Source organism: Delphinapterus leucas, chromosome 4 (assembly GCF_059928025.1).
Source record: "Delphinapterus leucas isolate spDelLeu-1000000601 "Yukka" chromosome 4, BTC_Dleu_Yukka2, whole genome shotgun sequence".
NCBI classification, from domain to species: Eukaryota; Metazoa; Chordata; class Mammalia; order Artiodactyla; family Monodontidae; genus Delphinapterus; species Delphinapterus leucas.
Window position 1 is genome coordinate 47,414,736 of NC_143132.1, and position 21,279 is coordinate 47,436,014.

Sequence of the window (21,279 nt, forward strand, 5' to 3'; positions counted from 1 at the left end):
AGTTCGTACGTATTCAAGATTTGAACTTTTTTTTAAAGTAAGTTTTACTTTAGCCACCTGACCTCACCAGGCCCTGTGGGAAGAAAGATGGAAAATTCACTGCAACTCTAGGCAGGGTACCCCGCGGCCCACAGGAGACAGGAAGTAAGCATGGCTTCTAAAACTTGCAGGTCCCCAAAGAACAAGTTCTCCCTCTTGTGGCCAGAGGAGAAACAACAGCTTCACAAGCAGGTTTTTTTCTTACATGAGAAAAGTGGGTCAGGAATTCACTTCTGAGGATAGAGCGTGGATGGTTTGTCTCTGCTCCACGACGTCTAGGGCTACAACTGGAGGAGAATCAACACCTGGGGCCTGTAATCATCTGGAAGCATCTTCATTTATGGGTCAGCCTGTTGATGCTGGCTGTCAGCAGGGACCTCAGCTGAGCTGTGGGCCAGTATACCTACATATGTCCTTTTCACGTGGTTCCTCTGTGTGGCCTACCTTGGGCTTTCTCATTGTATCACACCTGGATTCCAAGTGAGCATCCCAAGGGAGCAAGGTGGAAATGCATAGAATTTTTAAGATTGCGCCTCAGAGATCACAGAATATCCTTCCTACCATATTCTATCAGCGGAGGTGACAAATGCTTGCCCAGATTCACAGAGAGGGAAGCAGACCCCACCACACAACAGAAGGAGTGTCAAGGTCACATTGTAAGAAGAGTATGTGGGATGGGAGACATTTGTGGCCATCTCTGAAAAACACAACCTGCAATATGTCTACCTGGATATTCAGGGTCTCATCCATAGTGCATACTCACTAGCGGACCTGGACATGGGACACGAAGATCCACACACTTTTGCTCACTCCCTAGTTCCCTGCAAATGCTTCTTCCCAGATCTCTTTGCTATTGAACTCTAAATATTATATCTTCCAGGCCCTTGACCCACTCAACCACACAATTCACTATTGCTCAAGACTCTGTATTTATCCTTAGCTCAGACTATTTCTCTCTCCATTCGAAGGAGATAATTAAATGTACATCTTGAAGCTCTGCCCACTAGAAGGATTCTCCTCACACTGTCCTCTAGGGCCCCCCCCCGAGTGGGACTGTAGTGCAGTAGCAGTCCATTTTTAGCTCTACTAACATATCAAGCCTGAACCAGTCATAAATATTTCCTCTAACATCATCAGCTGGTCACAGGGACACCTCATGAAGCCACAGGTGTGAGTGAGGAATACAAGACACAGAGATCTTTACCTCCTGTTCATGTAATTACTTATGACTTCTGGACCTGCTTAGATGTGATCCCATATGTATCATTTCTATTTTTCAGTGGGTTGCTGCTGTGGGCACCCAACCTTACAAAACCCAGGTCTAAAAGGGCAGCTCTGATAATATAATCATTTGATGCTCCATTGTCAAATGCTCAGTTTCTGCTAGAACTTAGTATCATGCCAGTAGCTGCTTTTTGAATGGTTCGGCTACTGAAGGTATGGCCTTACTCTAAAACCCTAGGAATTTCTGAAGGTCATGGTGAACAATAATAAGCAACGAAAAGACTTGGGTCAAAGGAAATTTGTGAATTATTCTCAAAGTACAATTTCTGGCCTGACACTTTTCAAGAAGCAATCTCATCACCACACCCTTTGCCCTGGGTTTATTAAACAGCCATCTCAAATAGCAAAATAAATAAATAAACAAAACCCTATGAGTTTGTGCTGTGATTCCCCTTTCAGGTCCTGCCAGACTCCACACAGCATCATCAACTCTCACCTAGCACCTTGGAATCTGCCACGTCATTATGAACTAAGGGGAAGAGCAGGTTGTGTCACAGCCTGGACCCACTGCCAAGGCTTCTCTTCTTTTGACCCTACTCAAAACTGGCAGCCTTTTGACTCAACTGATAAGTGACTTAGAGCAGTATTTCTAAGTGTGGCATAGGCTAGCTGTAAAATCTAAACAGGTGCACCAAATACTGTTCTCTATTTCTTGCATAGGTAGTAGGTGGTAGGAGATGAAAGATGCAATAACTTCTCCTTTCCCTTGAAGGGGATACCAGGCATGCCTCATATATCCAGACTTCTAAAAACATGATCAATGTGGGCATGCCTCATATATCCAGACTTCTAAAAACATGATCAATGTTGCAGGGCCCTGAATATTTATGATTTATCTCTCACACTTTGGCATGTATGTATTTTCCTAGGGCATCCACAGTACTGGCCATTTCCTGCTCCCCAGATCCAATTAATACTATATCACCAATAAAATGGTTTAAAGTGATGTTTTGAGGAAGAGTTCAAATAATCATAGTCCTTATGAACTATATTATGACAAATATCAGGACAGTTAACCAGCCTTGAGAGTGTTCATAGGAAAATATTCACAACTTTGAGTGAATATGAACTCAATTTTTCCCAAGTGAAGGCAAACTGCTTTTGACATTTTTTCCTGATACGAATCAAATACAATACATTTGCCAAAGCAAGTGCTAGAGGCTGTCTTGATTGGTTCAACCAAAGATATAACACCTGGTACATCCTCTATGCTTAAAGATACCATGTGATTAAATTTACAGCAGTCCACCATCATTTGCCATGGTCCATCTGGCTTTGGAGGACCATACTAGTAAACCAAACCCCTTGCAGCCTTTAAGTCTTTTAGGTTGGCATTAATCTCTGCAACTTCACTAGAATGAGATAGTGCTTCTAATTTACTATCTTTGAAAGGACTGGGGAAAGGGAAGGCACTTTCAGGGGCTTCCACATGACCCTTCCTACCTTAAAGGTTCTTACTTTATTGGTCAGAGGACCAATGTGATGGTCCTAACAGCTGCTAAGTACATCCATCTCAATTACGCACTCAGCAACTGGAGATATGACCATAAGTTGATGAACCCATTGAAGCCACCATGAAACAGATTTAGGCCAGGACTCTGTCACCTGGTCCCTGTATGCCCCACTCTAACGGGGGTTATGGTGGCAGTTTGGATTCCCTGTGTCAATGTAGTTACCCTGTATCCAACAGCCCTTGAAAGAGCTAGGTATTTCCCATTTCTACAGTGGACAGTTACTCTGAAAAATGGCCATAGTTTCCTTTGGAAAAGGTATGAGTACATATTGTATATACTGGTTGTGTTGCAGACAACTTCCTCAGGGGGATCCAGATTCCCTTTAATCAATGGATTCTTAAGTTTGAGAATTGGTTCATATCTGGAAAAATGTCCAAAGATCATGCTTTTCCATTTTGGCAGTTAAAAATCTGCCTTCTGCTTACCAGCTCTTGATTTTGTTGTTGTTGCTATATAAGTCAATTAATACCCTCATTAGCTTTCTATCTTGCCCCTAGGAACTCATGGTCTGTGGAACACCACAGATCCCCTACATTTCAAGGATCCCTGACCACTGATTAAATTCACTTTGCTTCCGATGGTTCAGTGCTGCCAACTGCTTTCACTATTCTGGAATTCTATCATATTCACGGACACTCGGGCATCTCCTACTGTCACCTCTGGCCTACACAGGACAGTCACCATTGAGTCTCTCAACTAAGTCAGTGCCCACACACTACTGCAATCTTATGGTGAAAGAATTGTCCTCTGGGCCCTCCCAGGGAAGAGAGTCAGCTGGTAGGTTCTCTGGTCTCACATAATAAATCCATTCTAAAGTCCACCGCTGAGTCTCCCGACCCTTTCCTTAATAATCTGCCAAGGCAGTCCCTATGTTTCCATCTCATTTACTATAGGTTACCATTGTGTCTAAGTTTTAAGATGCCATCCCCACAGGATGTTAGGACTTCACAGGACATTAAATCATTGGCCACTGGGGAGTGTCTCCATATCAATAACCTCTCTCCTACCCAGCTTCACACACTGCTGGTCCAATACTCTCAAGATCCATTACCTTAAGAAATTCGTGGTTCCTGCTGAATATATCATATATATATATATACACACACACATACAGATATATGTGTATATATACATACACACACACACACACACACACATATATATATACCTGTAGTCTTTCTTGTAAATAAATCATTTTCTCCTATAATAGGGGCTGTACTTTCCACTCTGTCTATGCTGAGAACTAACTCTAGTTATTGGTGAAGAAGCAATGAGAGGAGGTGAGGGCTCAAATATCATCTTGTGAGGCAACTGACTACAGTGAGGCCTTGAATGGTCTCCAGGTAATACGAGGCTATTTTCCTCCAGCAAGGGAGAAAGGGCCAGTTCTGTCAGCCCAGAAGGCTCAAGAATCTGGAAGTTCAGGAACCTCAAGGACATCTACCCAAATGTCTCCATCTCAGTCTCAGTCTCTCCTTCCCTTTGAGGACTTGACTTGACCATAGGTAACGTATCGGTCTGTGCAGTCAATCTCTTTGTAGCTCTGCTACCCTTTTGATCAAATTTTGACCTGAATTTATAGCACAGTATGGTCTCTGGTTGCAGAAGGGCCTCTTTTAAGCACTGCTAGGAAGGACTTCTGGTTTTCTCAGCATATTTGGAATTGATAATAACCAGCCAACTCCACAATCTTTAAAATTACAATTGCCCCATATCTTTCAAGTGTTAAAGCTATTGCACAAGCCAGCATTTCCCCTTCCACCTGTACGTCATTCTAATCTACCACAGGTGAGTGATTGTGTTTTAGTTATTGTGATGTTACAGTACACCAGAAGTTTTTACCATTCTTCTTATCACTACCAATTATGTCCTTGTTACCATCTGATCAGTGAGTAAATTGATTTCTAAGTTTTATCTTGAGGGTCTGCTTTCTAGGGTATTTCCAGTACCAACTCTTAATTTAGGTTGCTTCTAAAGCAGACCTTGAGACTAGGACTTGGGTGCAGGTATATTATTTGGGAGGTGATCTCAGGAAGCACAAGTGAGAGACTGGGGAAAGGAGACATGAAAAACAGAAAAGGCAATAAAGTGTCCATCTGGGGACCCTTTAAAAAACTGTGTGAAACATTTCAGAATTGTGCCACCAAAGGACAGAGAATCTGGGGCATTATCTACTAACACCTGTTCCCTTTCGGTTGAGGGTTGCCCTTGGGAGCATTAACTGCATTGATTCTTGGGCTGAGCAAGCTCCCATGGTGCCAGAGAAGCAGACGATAGGGGTGCTCAGGGAGGGAAGTTGTCAGCATGATGGAAATAGTCTACCACAGGTACAAAGAAGCTCAGATATGGGCCAAGGGAAAATGGAGCAGGGCATCAATGGTATTGCTTCAAAGTCATAATGGAAGAAGACGACAGTATGATTAAAAGGGCATTGTCTCTGCCCCCTGGCTCCTGACACAGAACTCCTAAATTCCTTGGAATTTCCTGAGTGGTAGGAGTCTTTTTTTCTGATAAGGTGCCACTTGGTGGGCTTCTGGACAGGGGCTGGTCACAGGAAACACCAAGCCATGATTAAAAGCTTGGAACTTTCAGCTCACTCCCCATCCTCCAAGAAGGGCAGAGGGGCTGGAGACAGATAATGATGAATCATGCCTATATACTGAAGCCTCCATAAAAATTCCAAAAGTATAGGGTTCAGAGAGCTTCCAGGCTGGTGAACAGATCCATATGTCAGGAATGCCACACTCCAACTCCATGGAAACAGAAGTTCCTGTGATTGGGACCCTTCTGTACCTTACGCTATGAATCTCTTCATCTTGCTGTTCATCTGTATTCTTTATATAATAAACTGGTAAATATAAGTATTTCTCTGAGTTCTATAAACTATTCTAGTAAACGACTGAACCCAAGGAGGGAGTCCATGAGAACCTCTGATTTATAGCTGGTAGGTCAGAAGCATAGGTGACAACTGGGGACTTGTGACCGGCATCTGAGGTGGTTGGAATCCAGGGCCAATAGGAAGACTGATCCTGGGATAAGATCAGGACAGTGGGAAAGTGAACTCACATGGGAAAGTAGTAAGACTGTCTGGCAGCTTTGAATGTCATTTGAGATAAAGGGTCATTATTTGGAATTCTTAATGAGTTCTTAATGAATAGCACTTAACTTTAATGAAAATTTCTCTTTTGTGTAAGTGGATCTTTTCTCTTATATTTTAAATTATACAAATAACGTGTTATTTGATACCACAAAAATATATGTAACATACCTATAAGTTATAAAGCATAATACTTAAATGCACATCCACTCTATCTGAATTAGAACTTTGCCAATAATTTACATTTACCTTTGTTCTTCCTAATCCCATCTCCCTGACCACTCCCCTCCCCCACCAATCCATATCATTTTTATTTTTTTTTTTTGCCTCACCACACTGTGAGGCTTGTGAGACTCTAGTTCCCCGACCAGGGTTGAACCTGGGCCCTCCGCAGTGAGAGCATGGAGACCTAATCACTGGACCACCAGGGAATTCCCCCATCCTGAATTTCATGCTTACCAGTCTCTTACCTTAAAATCACATATGAATTTTTTTGCCTGAATTTTTTTTAGTTTTCTTTGTATCTGAACTTTACAAAATGGTATCTGAGACTTAGCTTTTTTATTTTTATTTTTTGCTTGGCTTTTAAAAATTAACCATTATATTTCCAAAGTACATCCATGTTATTATGTATGTTCATTCATTTACTCTGCTTAATTGTGCGGTTATATTGTAATTTAGTTATCCATTTTCCTATATAAAACATTTGGGTTGTTTCCAAATTTTTGCTATTATTAACAGTGCTGCTGTGAATATTCTTTTATAATTTCCTGGTACACATATGCAAGAGTTTCCCAAATGTATATAGTTAGGAGTGGAAATTGCTGGATCATAAGGTGTGTATGTTGACCTTTACAAGATTTTGCCATATTGCTTTTCTAAGTGGTTATACCAATTTACACTCACAGCAATAATGTTTAAGAGTTCCTACTGACACACATATTCTCCAGAATTTGGTACGGCCAGACTTCTTAATTTTGTCAATTTACTGAATGAAAAACAGTATCTCATTGTAGTCTTTTTTGTATTTCTCAGATTAATAATGAGACAGAACATCTTTTCATATGCTTATTGGTCATGGCACTTCCTCCTCCTCATTGGTATTTCTTATCTAACTTTTCAGTCAACCACCATAATTTCTGCCATCTACATTTCCTCATGAAAGACACATTACTTTCAATGATTACAGATTATTTTACATTTGGCATATTTATATAGCTAATATCTTCCCTTTTAGAGCGTTTAGGACATACTGATAAAGTCTTATCAGTAATGCATTTATAAGACACCTATTAGTTGGGTGGGTTTTGGATAATTTTCACATTTGGCTAATCTTATCCTCATCAGATTAAGAGTCCCGGTTGTTTCTGAGAATGTATCCTCATCATTAGTTTAGACCTTCATCCTTACAAGTTGTAGCTCCTCTACTTGAGTTGGTGAAATCTGGAAGGCGGGATCGTATCCTACTCATCTTTAAACCAGTATTCCAATTACAGTGACAGGCATATCACGTGTATTTAATGCATTTTCGTATGATTTTTCACCTCATGACTCTCCTGAAAAGTATGGTCCACACACTTAGTTTACCGCTGGCCCCAGCCCTCGGCGCCCAGCGGGTTTTCCCTGCCCACCTCTGCCACTTGAGGGAGTGAGACAAGCACCGTAGGTCGCTTACCTATACTTGGGCAGCAACGGGCTCCCTTCTTTTTCCCTTGTTTCACAAAGCCAGGTGTGTGTGGGGTGGGGGGCGCAGTCGAAGAGAGTGCGGGGAAGTCGACTATAAACTCTCCGTACTTCTCGGGTCTGTCCGTTGGCAAGCCCTTCTGGACCAGTCAACATTTACTTTCCTCATATCGTATAAAAAGAGAAGTACCCTCATCTACAAGAAAGGTCCAAAATTCATGGTCATGACCTGTGCACGTTTTTTTATAGAGCAAACTGTAAAAACACACCGACGCCCAAACACTAACACACAGACGAAAACACACCCACGTGCTATGGTCTTCTCCCGCGACTCAAGGCCTTTGAAACTGAACAGAGGAAAACTGTCTTAGCATTTGGTCTCCCACTTTCGACAATATCTATTCGGCAAAAATAAAACCTAAACAAAATGTTTTAAAGGTAGCACTTAAAAAAATGATACACTCTTTCTGCTTACGTGTCTTCCTTTCTTTCGGCTTTTGTGGGGGTTTACTTTAAGTCTCCAGACTGATCCTGCCCATCCGCACTGATGTAGAAACTGCGAACAGTTCGACGCAGCTGCCGGGGAGGCGAGGCGGAGGTTATGACGTCATCGCCGCGGGGCGGAGGCGACAGTGTCTGAGGAGAGGCTGAGCGTGTTGCGACGCCGGCAGCCCTTCTCTGAAGCAGCGCAAGTCACGGCCAGCGCCCGCTCCTCCCTGGTGGTCGGGCCACGTCGAGTCCTGCGTGGAGATGGCAGACGATCTTGGAGACGAGTGGTGGAAGACCCAGCCGGCAGGAGCAGCCAGCAGCCCAGGTACCGACTCTGCCCGCGCTCCTGCGGGTCCTCCCCCACCCCACAGCCTTCCGTGCGCCTCAGCCCGGGCCGGCGCTGCCTCTGGCCGTCGCCGCTCTCTGCCTCGCGGTAGTGCACACCGCCGTGGGGTGCACGCGAGCGTCGCGGAGCAAGTGAAGCAAGAGATATACTAACACGTGAAACAGACAAGTGTGACAGTAACTCATACCTGCCCTCTAGTCAGGAAGGACCCTTTTCCAAGCTGTTTTTTGTTTGTCCTTATTTCTTAACAGATAAGACAGTTTTCGCGGAGACAGGGAGTTTGGGCTTAGCGGTTAAGGGTTAACTCCTGGGTTAGGTTCAGACTGCTTCTGTTCAACTCGCGACTCCAGCCTTTTAATACTGTTTAGCCTCCTTTTCCTCATCTGTAAAATAAGCGTAATAATGCCAATTTCATAAGATTGTCGTGAAGATAATACAAATGGTGCACTTTAGCACAGTGCTTGGTACATAATATGTGAGCAGTAAATAAAAGCTTTAGTTTTTCTTGCTATCGTTAGCAGCAGCAGCAGCAGCATATCATCATCATATCGTTTGGACTTTTAGAGCCTGAAGGAGACTTGGAGATCCGCTTGGATTCACCCATTTGACAGATGAGGAACATGAAACCTAAAGATATCAAATAACATGACAAGTTCACATAGCTAGTTGGTGTCAGAAACGAGAGTAGAATTCAGTTAACACAGTTCAGACAATGTTTATTATGCTACGTGTACCTACTGCCAATGCAGTGAATATTTTATCCTTGAGTAGATAGTGTTAAATAACTCCTCACCACAGGCTGGCCTTGAACTTTTCAAGTCTCATGGCTTAATATACAATTGTTTTTTTAAAATCATTCTTCAGAGTCTGCCTCTCTTCTTTACTAGATTCTAAGATTTTTTTATGGTAAAACCAAAGCCTGACTGTAGAGTCCACAGGACCCTGCACATGATTGACAGTTGATACATATTTGCTGCAATCATTAGTATTGAAATGTGAGTTGAGAAATAGCCATTGAAAACAACGAACATTGTTTCAATGCTGTACTACAGCATTGTTTCCAGAAGGGCAGGCTTCAGATACAAACAGAGCAGATGGCATTTTTCAAAAGGTTGCCAGTATAATACTTCATTGATTAAACTTCTGACTCTTTTGAGGCTTTGTTTTTAGCAAATGTATGCTTGTGCTTGAAGGCACAAATACCTTTTTTTGCAGGCTGTGGTATTTCACGTTTCCTTTAATAGCTCCTGCCCCCCATAACTGAGGTGTTAAAAACTATATTTTATGGTATGATTCAAGGATAAATGCCAATTAAGAAACAGTCAAAAATTTTTGGAGTGGTGAAGGGGATCTTAATTCTTGGTTCTAGTCCTGTTTCTTGCCCTCACCAGCTATGTGTCTCTCAAGTTAGTCACCCTTTGGAAACAAAGAAATTAACATGTATTGAGTATCTACTATGTGCCAGACGTTTTCATAAATATGAATTCATTTAATCTTCATAACATTCTTAAAGGGTAAGCGTTTTAATTTAATCTTCATAACATGCCTAAAAGGTAAGCATTACCTTCATATTTAAATGAGAAGCAGAAAAGTTAATTGTTCTTAGGAACACACAGCAAGGGAGAGATCTGAGAAGAGGTTAGTCAAGAGCACCTGACTTTCAAAGTCACACTTTTCCCACTATTACTGTGTGGCTTCTCTGGTCCTCAGTGTCATAGTCTGTGAAGTGAGGGATCCTTAGAGATCATCTTTTTAAGGGTTTTACCAACCAAGAGGTTTAAATGTTGAATCTAGTTAGAACTATAAAGTGCTACAGCCTCTTTCATCTAAGTTGCCAGGATTCCCATCAAGATACGTTGGAGTCCCTAGGATCACCCCACTTCTTAGGTTCCTTCTAGCTGTAAGATTGAGGTTTGAAAATTGCTAACATTAAATTTATCAATGGCCTTTGCTTTGTTAACTGCTTTGAAGATAGGTGAGTGTATAAGCTTCCTTGAGATCTGCTTGATTGATTATTTACCAGTGATTTGTTTAAATAATCTGAATAATGTTTCTAATTCAGAAGAAATCACAGCTGCACCAATTCAGGTTTTCTGATCCTACCTATGTTAATAGAGAAAGATCAGCCTAAAATATGTGAATTATATACTGTTTTGAAAGTCAGAGGAGAAATAGTGCCTTAAGTCAGAGAAAGGAAAGATAGTTGTAGTAATGCCTTTACTCCTGTCGTGTGTTACGCTACTTGCCTATAAAAGTAAACATCTTTCCTTATTACCTGTTTCCAGTTAGTGCTTATGGTGGTGAGGTGATGGAGCATTTAGTCATTTATTCAGCAGTCTATATCTATCTACAACAAAGGCTTAACATCTGTGGTTATGAATTCTTGTGCACGTTTTCTAAGAGTAAACTGTACAAACACACAGATGCCCAAACACCGACACACACTGTGTATGATATTTATCCAGCTCTCTATCTATTGTCAAGGAATTGAACTATGTTTTTGCGGTTTTCATGACTTCTTAGATGAGGTATGTAACTCTGAGACCCTTACTAAAGCTCTTGATCTACATATGACCCTTTTTGCATATATCTTATGGCTTTTCAAAACCTGTCGTTTTTCTACAGGCATTCCTTATTTTATTGCACTTCACTTTATTGTGCTTCACAGATACTGCATTTTTTTTTAAACAAGTAAAGGTTTGTCATGACTCTGCATTGGCTAGCATTTTTTAGCAATAAATTATTTTTTAAGTAAGGTATGTACTCTTTTTATATGTAATGCTATTGCACAATTAATAGAGTACAGTATAGTGAAACATAACTTTTATATGCACTGGGAAACCAAAAAATTCATGACTTGCTTTATTGTGATACTCACTTTATTGTGTCTGGAACCGAACCTAAGTATCTCCGAGGTATGCCTGTATTAGAATCCTGCGTTGTACTGGAGTCCAACATGGTACCTGGCACTTAGTTGGTGTTTGGTAGATATTAACTGAATTAGTGAATGCATTTTACAGGACTTTTGGTGATCGTATACACAGGTAGATATATAATTTCTCATCCAGTCTAGACACTTTTGAGAGAGGAAGGCCATGCTCTTAGAATTTTGCTGGGGCAGTCCGCTTGAGATGTCTGGTCACCCTGTTGGTGTCATCATTGGTGGTGATTGGAGTCATGGCCCAGGGTAAGACAACTGAGAATTTCCTCTGCTGAGGTGTGTACAGCACAGTATGCCTCAGGCAACAGAGCCTAGGAATCATCTAATGGTATCTAATATTTCGTTTCACTTCATTTCACTTATTTCCTTATTCCCTGCCTACCTTAAGAAATTATTTGATAATAATATATAATACTGCATGTATGGTAGTAAACAATGCATGCAGTAGAATCATAATTGCAAAGCATTAGTGCTAATGCACCAGGTGCAATGCCTGAGATTTCATGTAGTTGACCAAACTGGGCACTTTCTCAGTGTGAAGCTGAATGTTTATTCACGTCATGGTTTTCGTGACTTATGGAGCAGAGCCGAGAGTTTCTGCTGTTGGAAGTGGTCAGTTGGTCATTCACTTACTAAAGAGAACACCGATTGTTTTCCCTTTTTATTCCAATAATATGCCTATTAAATTACCAAGTCAAGTGTCCAGTAGGCAGCTGGGTATAGAGTCTGGAGCTCCAGGGTTGGAGCTGGAGATAACGAATTTAGGAATTACCGGCACATATATAGCTTACTTTTTTATATATAAATTTATTTATTTTATTTATTTATTTTTGGCTGCGTTGGGTCTTCGTTGCTGCACATGGGCTTTCTCTAGTTGCGGTGAGTAGGGGCTACTCTTCATTGCTGTGCGCAGGCTTCTCATTGTGGTGGCTTCTCTTGCTGTGGAGCACGGGCTCCAGGCGCGTGGGCTTCAGTAGTTGTGGCTTGCGGGCTCTAGAGCACAGGCTCAGTAGTTGTGGTGCATGGGCTTAGTTGCTCCACGGCATGTGGGATCTTCCCGTGTCCCCTGCATTGGCAGATGGATTCTTAAACGCTGTGCCACCAGGGAAGTCCCTATAGCTTACTTTTAAATAGGATGTTTTTAGCAATCTGCAAAACTCTTTGCCTCCACTTCTTTTGAGGAGGGTTTTTCATATGCTCCCCTAGCTTATTCTGAATCTTTGATGCCATCTCTTACCAAGAATCTAACTAGAAAACTGAAGTGTGAAGACACTTCTGTGTGCAGTGCCTGGAAATTGCAGGTAACAATACTAATTTGCATTTGTTAAGTGGTCACTCTGTGCCAGATACTTTTTTGATTGCTTTACATGTACTGGTTCATTTAATCTTTATAAGTATACCATGATGTAGGTACAGTTATCTCCATTTTTTAGATGAGGAAATTGAGGCACCAAGTGGTTTAGTGATTTGCCCAGTGTTATTCAGTTGGTAAGTAGAGAGGCTGAGATTCATAGACAGGCAGTCAGAAACCAGTCTGTGTACTTAAATTTCTCAAAGTTAATTATTCTAATTATCAATGATAAGCATCTCATCTCTAAAATAATAATCCTTTATCAGTTTAAAGAGGCTCATACTTTATAAACCTTTTGTTTAGATACATCATTGTTATCAAATTGTCTATTAACTCTTAGTCTCCCAAAGTGTACTCTTCTAAAGAACGCTGATTACTCTGAGATACAAATAAGAAGGTTGTACCATTGGACTTTGAGAACAATCTCTTCCCAGGAACTCATACTTGGTCCTAGAGCTCAAGGCTCACATACCTGGCTGTCTTCTTGATGTCTATACTTATTTGATGAGAATGTCAAATGTAAATGAGGCCCAACTCCTGAATTTTTCCCCAAATCTGCTTTTTCTCCAGACTTCCCTATCTCAGTAAATTAAATCACCAACTGCCCAATTTCACAAAGGCCTAGGCATGTTCTGATTTATTCATTTATTTAGTTCCTTCACCCTTTACATCTGATCTATCAAGTTTTGTCTCTGCCTCCAAAACATATCCTGAATCTTTTTTCCTTTTTTATTTTTGCTTGTTTGTTTTTTTTTGTTTACGCCGTCAGAGTACATGCTGCCATCTTCTTGCCTAAACCTCTGCGGTAAACTTCTAACAGGGCTCCCAATTTCCATCTTGTCCCTCTGTGCTTCAGTCAGCAGACAAATTGATCGATCAGATCACATTCCTGCTTAAACCTGTCACTGGCTTCCCTCCAACACACAGAATAAAACCTAGACTGCTTACCATGGTTGGTATCTGCTGGAACTTACTGACTCCCCTCTAGTTTATGCTGTCCCAGCCACACCAGCCTTCATTGGGTGCCTCAACAGGCCAAGCTCATTCTGTCTCAGCCTTTTGCAATAGCTGTTCCTTTTCCTTTCTGGGCTGTCCTTCTGAATTTTGAATGGTTGGCCTTTTCTTGACATTAAGACCTAAGTTCAAACACACCTAAGTTCCTGTTCAGCAAGTGTAGAGTAGCTATCTACTTACATTATCATGTTGCAGTAATTCTCATCAGAGCACTTATCACCAAATATTATTTTCCTTATTAAATTATTACAGTCTCCCCACACTAATATGTAAGCACCATATGAGCAGAGATTTGTTTATCTTGTTCTTTGCTGTATCCTTTGGGCCTATAGTAGTATCTGGGTACTTAGAAGGCACTCATTAAGGATTTGTTCATTAAGTAATTAATTGTTAATATTTCACAGCCACATCTTGGAGACTTTAACATAGGACTTCTGCGTCTAAAGAAACTTGGTCCACTGGAAGAGTTGTCAAAATCCTGCTTAGGCTTTTGACGGACTTGGCAGATGTTGCTTTTCTTTTTCTAAAAATACATTAGAAATCTGTGTTTTATAACTGTGTTTACTATCATTTTATTCTAACCATATTTGGGTTTAGTTTTGAAATTATATATTTGAAAGAACAGCAGTCTTTTGCTTTGTAAATGAGCTAATAATTCCTACTGGTGACAGCTTTTGTCACCTAGGATCAGTGTGATTGTTCATTTTGTTTGAGATTGCTGATGTAAGCGTAAATATTTTTGTTGTAATATCATTTTATCCTTAAAAATCACATCACTTTATCTATGCTGAATTCCTTCTGGAAACGGTGAAGTTGGGGAACACCTTGGATTTTTTAAACCTGAATAACTTAAGTTTTGGGTTTTTTTTTTCCTTTTTTCACACCAGAGTTTCCTTTTCTCACATCTATAGGCAGCCATGAGTAGTAGATGTTGTAAAGCATTGCCTCTACATATAAAATTCAGACTTGGAATATTTACAGTAGTTGTTGATAACATACAACAGAGGATCAACTTCAGAGCATGTTGTTTTCGAAATCATTTATTAAACTCTCATGCTTGGCTCTCTTTTAAACATTGTAATAGAGTTAGAGGGAAAAACATAATCTGTTTATGGGCTTTATACATTGATGTGGTTCATCAAAATGCAAATGATATTCTTTTAAGACAGATGCTTAAGGGCAAAAAACAGGTAGGATAAATTTTAAAAGGTGAGAAGAAGGAAAGAGGAGAGGGATAGGTGCAACATTTTTGTTCTGTACTTGAAGACTGTGTAACAAAGACCAAGTTTTACTTTATACAATTTCTATAATTCTTGCAATTGATTAAACAAGTGGTTCTTGACAACAATTATGAACCTTTAAAGGTACAAATTTATACATCTTTCTTTAAATAGCATGTACAGTAGCTCTGCTGTCTTAGAAAATACCAGGAATTTGGAAGGCCTAGAAATAGTTCCATTTCCCCCTCAGATTCAACATTAACACATTACATTATTTTGTGGCACAAATCCTTTCTCATCTGATGTTCTTTAGTTGAACACTTTAGGGCTTTCATAGAAGTATACATTTTACTAAATATCTCACAAACAGCTTGAAATATAGTTTCCCCATTTTCATCAGCTTTCATAGAATTCTTAATTGCATTCTTAAATTGCTAGCATTGCTTTTAAAAAGTAGTTGATTAAGGGGCTTCCCTGGTGGCGCAGTGGTTGAGAGTCCGCCTGCCGATGCAGGGGACACGGGTTCATGCCCCGGTCCGGGAGGATCCCACATGCCGCGGAGCGGCTGGGCCTGTGAGCCATGGCCGCTGGGCCTGCGCGTCCGGAGCCTGTGCTCCGCAGCGGGAGAGGCCGCGGCAGTGAGAGGCCCATGTACCGCAAAAAAAAAAAAAAAAAAATTAGTTGATTAAGCTCTTAAGCTCTTGAGCTCCTTGTTAGTCTAGTTCACACTAGACCAGAGGTCAGGAAACTTTTTTTGTAAAAGGCCAGGTAGTAAATATTTTAGGCTTTCTTGGCCAATGTCACAGCTACTCAACTCTGCTATTGTAGCATAAGAAATGATCAGATAATAAATATGTAAACAAATGAATGTGGCTGTGTTCCAATAGAACTTTATCTATAGACAATGGAATTTGAATTTCATGTAATTTTCATCTCACAAAATATTCTTCTTTTGATTTTTTTTTCTATTTAAAGATGTAAAAACTATTCTTAACTTGCAGGACATACAAAAAGACAGTGGGCTGAATTTGGCCTGTGGGGTCTTTACATTTATAGACCCCTGCCCCAGACTCAGTGTCAGACCCCAAGAGTTATGTCACATGTCCTCAAAAGCAGGAATTTGAAACACATCCCAGAGAGAATTACTCCATTACATCAGTTACTCCATTACTCAGTCCAGAATTATCAGTTATGTGTGAGATCAGTCACTTTCCTGTTACAATCAGATACTTTATTCTAAAAAGTTGCAAGGAGATTAGTTCAGAAATCATTGAAGCTAAATAAATGAACAGCTGAGGAAAGATTCCAGCATACAAAATCATACAAAAATTAAAATTTTTGTTACAATTTGAATGTGTTTTTGCTCACTTGGATTTTTATCTGCTTCCTTTTAAAAATTTAACTTAATAAAATCACTATAGAATTATTAGGATAGCTTCTTTTATTTTTATCTTTGGAGGAATCACATTTCTGCAGAAACCGGATTATGTTCAGGAGGCAGAATTCTTTATATTTTGGTTGTGTTATAGGTCAAACACCATTTTGTTGAACTTATCCCAGGTCTAAGTTGTTTATGCATTTTTATTGCACTACATATTGCTTTAAAATAAGCATAGTTTTTGTTAGGATAGATTGTGTTATTTTAAACACTTTTGTCTCAATGGGATTAGAACTGTGTTACCATCTAAAGATAGGTTTCTGCTGCTTTCCATAGAAGTGTAGCTATTTTCCTATCCTTTTTTTAGTTATTTGTACAATATCTTGTCTTTCTTATCTTGCTTGCTCTTGAACTTATGCCAGCTTAGCATGAAAATGTACTTTAGGGAGTCTCTTAACATAACAGAAAACAATTTTGAAACCTCTAACGTAAAATATATTTTGTGTTCATCTTCAAGGTAAAACATTCCCAGGGTATTGAGTCTTTCTAGGAGTACTGTTGGTGCTTGTTTTTCCTGTTTTGTTTCATGGTTTTCTTCAGTCTATTTGGGTTCCACCCTAGGAGGTTCAGTGTTTTTCCTTTGCATTAGCATAATTATCAGTGTTGAATGTTACCCAGCATATCTGCTTTTCCTGACCCTATCATATACCATTGCGATCTCTTAGCACCTTTTCTCACTTATGTCTTGACTGAATGGCCCTTCTCTCCCTCATTCACTCATTCTCTGTTCGCTGAATATTACCTGTTAATGTCAGGCATAGCCCTAAGCCCCCTACACATTTTCCCACTGCACCATCCACCCGTTACTGCCCTGCACTTCCTTCTGAACCGTCTCTCTTGTATCATTTTCATGTCAGAGGGTCATCATCTTTTTTTGTAGTCCACTCCTTCCATTCTCTTACTGCTTTCATTTAACTTAGACTTTTCCACTTCGGGTTTTTAATTCACCCAACCTCCTCACCTTCTCTCTGTGCCATTTCCTGATCATCCCTCTCTTTGGCTTGTATAGCTCAATGCTCCCCAGGCTTCCAGCTCCTTCTCCTCCTCCTTGAAATTGAAGTGGGTCCCAGGGACATTTGTATAGTGACATCAATGCATTGAATTGGGCTTGGCTGGATGAATGCGAAGAATGGCAGTTCCTTTGCTCCTGCTCTGCTGACTTCATCCCAGGACAGCCAGCTAAAGCACTGTCCTTAACCAGCAGGATTTCCTCCAGGATCATGCATCCAGCTCTTAGTGCCGAATCACAGAAAACCTTGGGTCGTGCTCTTCGTAGAATGTATTTATTTTTTCTGACTGAAGCTTTGTGAGATACAACTGTCTCCCATGTCAAATATGCCTTATTTGTCTTAAAATATCATTGTGTTACTCTATCCACGCTAAATTACAGACACATGTTTCCCTTGATTCAGTGAGTTTTTAGTGTGAAGAAAAGGACTACTTTAGTTTACTGCCAGGGAACTGAGCCCCGCCTTGTAGATGACTGGTTGAATTCAGTTTTCGTAGTTGACGTACTCATGGATGATGAGAACTGGGAGGGACCTGAAGAATTATTCAGCTTTTCTGTTTTACATACTAGAAACTCAAGGCTTAGACTAATGAACACCAAGCTTAGTGTCAAATGAGTGAAAAACTGGAATTGGAATTTGAGTCTCCTGATCCCAAGCTTTTTTTGAACCAACTGAGTTTTCAATAGTGTTGATTCAGATGTGATTAAAGAATGTCCATTGAGATGATAAATTGTCTTTTTTTTAAACATCCAAGACCGTGATTCATATCTCCCTAAAAGATCTTCGTATTAGTGACCTTTGACTCTCAGATGTCCTGATTACTATAGAAAGCAATGATACCAATCTAAACTGGTTTGCTTTACAAGCCTAGCAGTGAGATTCCATGGCCTGTATATACAGGAGGGGCAACTTACTAGGGAAAGTGGGACAGAAGACTATGTGCCAGCAGCCAAGTGTGCACACTACACCAGCATTTATCAGGTAGGCCACACAAAGGACGTGTTCGGCTGTTACTCATTTTTGTTGTTCCTTTCTTCCTTGTAACTAAGAAGTACCACTTGTTTTTTCCCTCCTGGTCATAAAGAAGTCATATTTTTAGAACTTAAAGTATGATTTTAATTGTCCTGCCATTTTGATGGAAATAATCTGACTTTCTTGAAGCAGAATAGGAATCCTTGATACCACATCTTCTTGGCAAAGTTCTGTGGAATGAATTACTTCTGGGTTCACCAGAAAACTTTTGAACTGTTCTAATGAATTCAGTCCTATTCCTGGCTAATGATAGTCCAACTTTGGGTTGGATTACAAGTAGGATGATGAGTTGGGAGGATTTGGGGTGTGTGTCTGGGCCTGTGATTGTGTGTATATGCATATACATATATAGTTAAAGTAATTGCAGATGTCCTGCTCTTTCAGGATGATATTCACCAGGTCCAGCAACCTGTGAGTGAACCAACCGTCTGTCTGTTTGCTGTTTCACCATTTCCTGGAGAGACGGCCCTTCATCTTTGTCCTTCCATACTAGTAACACCAGCTTTCCAGATATTTCTGTAGGTGAATGTATCCAGGCAGTACATTTGCATGACTTACCTTTTCGTTCCCATGTGGAGAAAAGTATTTGAGGTGACAGTCCTTATGATGTGTAGCTTCCCACAGCCAGTCTTATCCATAGGCCCTGGGAGAACTTTAGGGGAAAGCTTAGCAATGCCTGTAGATTTTGGTTTAGGGATCCGTGTTGGGATTCTCTGCTTGCATACCTCCTTGATCTTGAATTAAACAGAAAAACAGAAGGTGGTTAATGGTACAGTTGGTGGAGAAACAGACATGTTCAGGACATAGAGTCAGCTTGGAGATTTTGGCTTCTTTGAAAACACTAGGTTCTAGGGACACATCAGACTGTCAGGTTGAAGAAAGAAAATTCAGTTAAACAATTCTGCCAACATGAGTTAAGTGTGTGCTGTGTGCAAGGCCCTCTAGTGTAGATAATGTTAGATACAAAGATAAATAGGTTATGTTTCTTGCTTTTTGGCAATCATAGCGTAGTGGGAGATAAACAAGAAAAGTGTCCCAAATTCATCTCAAAGGGTAATGAGATTGCCAGAGAAAGGTTAATTTCAACTGAGGGATCTAAGAGAGCTTTGCTGAGAAAGTAACATTTGTCTTGGGCCTCCAAAGACTTTTAGGATTTTTAACAGCAGGAATGGGAGAGCATTGCAGAGTAAAGGAATACTTTTGGCAATGTCCCTGGGGTAGGAAGTTGGATACAGTTGAGAGATGGAATGACTTTAAATTAGGTTGTATTTGAGAAGCAGAATGGGAATGTAGACTGGGGCTAGATAGGGAAAATTGTATCTGATTCTATAGACAGTGTGTGTGTAGTAGGGGGATAGTAAGGACTTAGGTTGGGGGGAGGCACATTATGGAGGTAGAATTGTATTAATATTTGTCCACAGTTAGCCTATGAGGGTTGAGAGAGGAATCACAGATAGGTTGAGTGATCTGGACTGGGAAAGTGGGCTGTAGAGTGTGAAAGAGTAAAGACTTGATTTACTTCATATTTGCTTAGAAATATACTCTTATTTTCATTTATTTAGGAAAAATATACTTGGATAAGAATACTTGTTGGTAAAGAGATGGGAAAAGGTCTCTGCTAACTGTAATTCTCATTATAATCCACAATGATGATGGGGGTGATGATTTCCCCCTCTTTTGCTGGATCGTCCTTTCCTTGCTGTGAGCTCAAAAATAGAAATCTTTTAAAAATGCATTATAGTTTTCATCATAGATTCTAATACTGTTCTTGTGGAAACCCTTCTTATATTGTTTTTCATTCTATAGAAATTTGTTTCCACATTTTTTTTGTACTGATAAAGTACAGTAAAGCCCCTTGGTCTCTTTATGTAAACATTCACTTATTTTAAATGCCCCCTAACTATTATAGCAATCATATTTAGATTTTCAAATAAACACTACACAGAATTGGCTAAAAAATGTGAGTCCTTCAATAAAGGATAGACTATATGGGGAATATGCTTTCTTTTGGTACAGTCTTCTCTATGCCTAGGCACTAGGAGCGTTTTAGGCTTTAGTGTTCTTACTGACTTTTTTTTTTTTTTTTTTTTTGCGGTACGCGGGGCTCTCACTGTTGTGGCCTCTCCCGCGCAGGCTCAGTGGCCATGGCTCATGGGCCCAGCCGCTCCGCGGCATGTGGGATCTTCCCGGACAGGGGCACGAACCCGCGTCCCCTGCATCGGCAGGCAGACTCTCAACCACTGTGCCACCAGGGAAGCCCTGATATATTTTTTTTTATACTTAATCCTAAACATAGCAAATGAGATACTGATACTCTGATATTATTCTCCTGCCAGGAAATAATCAGAGATGTAGGCAAGGCTCTTTGTTTTAGCATTATTTATAACAATGAAAACTGGACACAGTTTAAGGCTCTAACAGTCAGGATAGAGTAAATGAATTACACTATAATCACATGAAAATATCATGCTGTCTTTAAACAATTATGCTTTTCAAGATATGGGAAAGTATTTATTCAGAAATGTTAAAAGCAGGATTTAAAACTGTATACATACTTTATGTATATTTGAAGAGAAAATACTAGGAGAAAATATACCAGTGCTATCAGTGTTTAACTCTGGGTAATGGAGTAATAGTGCTTTTTATTTTTCTTATATCTTCTGTATTCTCCACATTTTCTAAAATAAGTATACAATTTAAAAAAGCAACACTAAGTTATATTAAGGCATAAAAAAGGAAGGAAATACTTCACAGATCAGGACATTTCTATGAACATCTGCGTATTGTGCAAACCATGAATAAGTAGCAGCTGCACTTGAAA

General features: G+C 40.1%; 2 protein-coding genes across 4 annotated transcripts in view; one reads left to right on the forward strand and one right to left on the reverse strand.

Moving 5' to 3' along the window:
* Window positions 1-8,168: 8,168 nt before the first annotated feature.
* Window positions 8,169-21,279, forward strand: part of CMSS1 (cms1 ribosomal small subunit homolog) — a 383,286-nt gene continuing 370,175 nt past the window's right edge. The window contains exon 1 of one of the 3 annotated variants that reach the window (XR_002646648.2): window positions 8,169-8,431. Coding sequence is in view for 1 of the 3 variants with exons in the window: in XM_022588026.2 (XP_022443734.1) it covers window positions 8,368-8,431 (64 nt within the window). In the remaining 2 variants the exon portion in view is untranslated. The remainder of the gene's footprint in view (window positions 8,432-21,279) is intronic. The other 2 variants (XM_022588026.2, XM_089910452.1) reach the window with 2 other exon arrangements.
* Window positions 18,998-21,279, reverse strand: part of FILIP1L (filamin A interacting protein 1 like) — a 45,985-nt gene continuing 43,703 nt past the window's right edge. Inside the window, exon 2 of the mRNA XM_089910448.1 lies at window positions 18,998-19,192. Coding sequence (XP_089766574.1) covers window positions 19,013-19,192 — 180 coding nt within the window. The 3' untranslated portion in view covers window positions 18,998-19,012. The remainder of the gene's footprint in view (window positions 19,193-21,279) is intronic.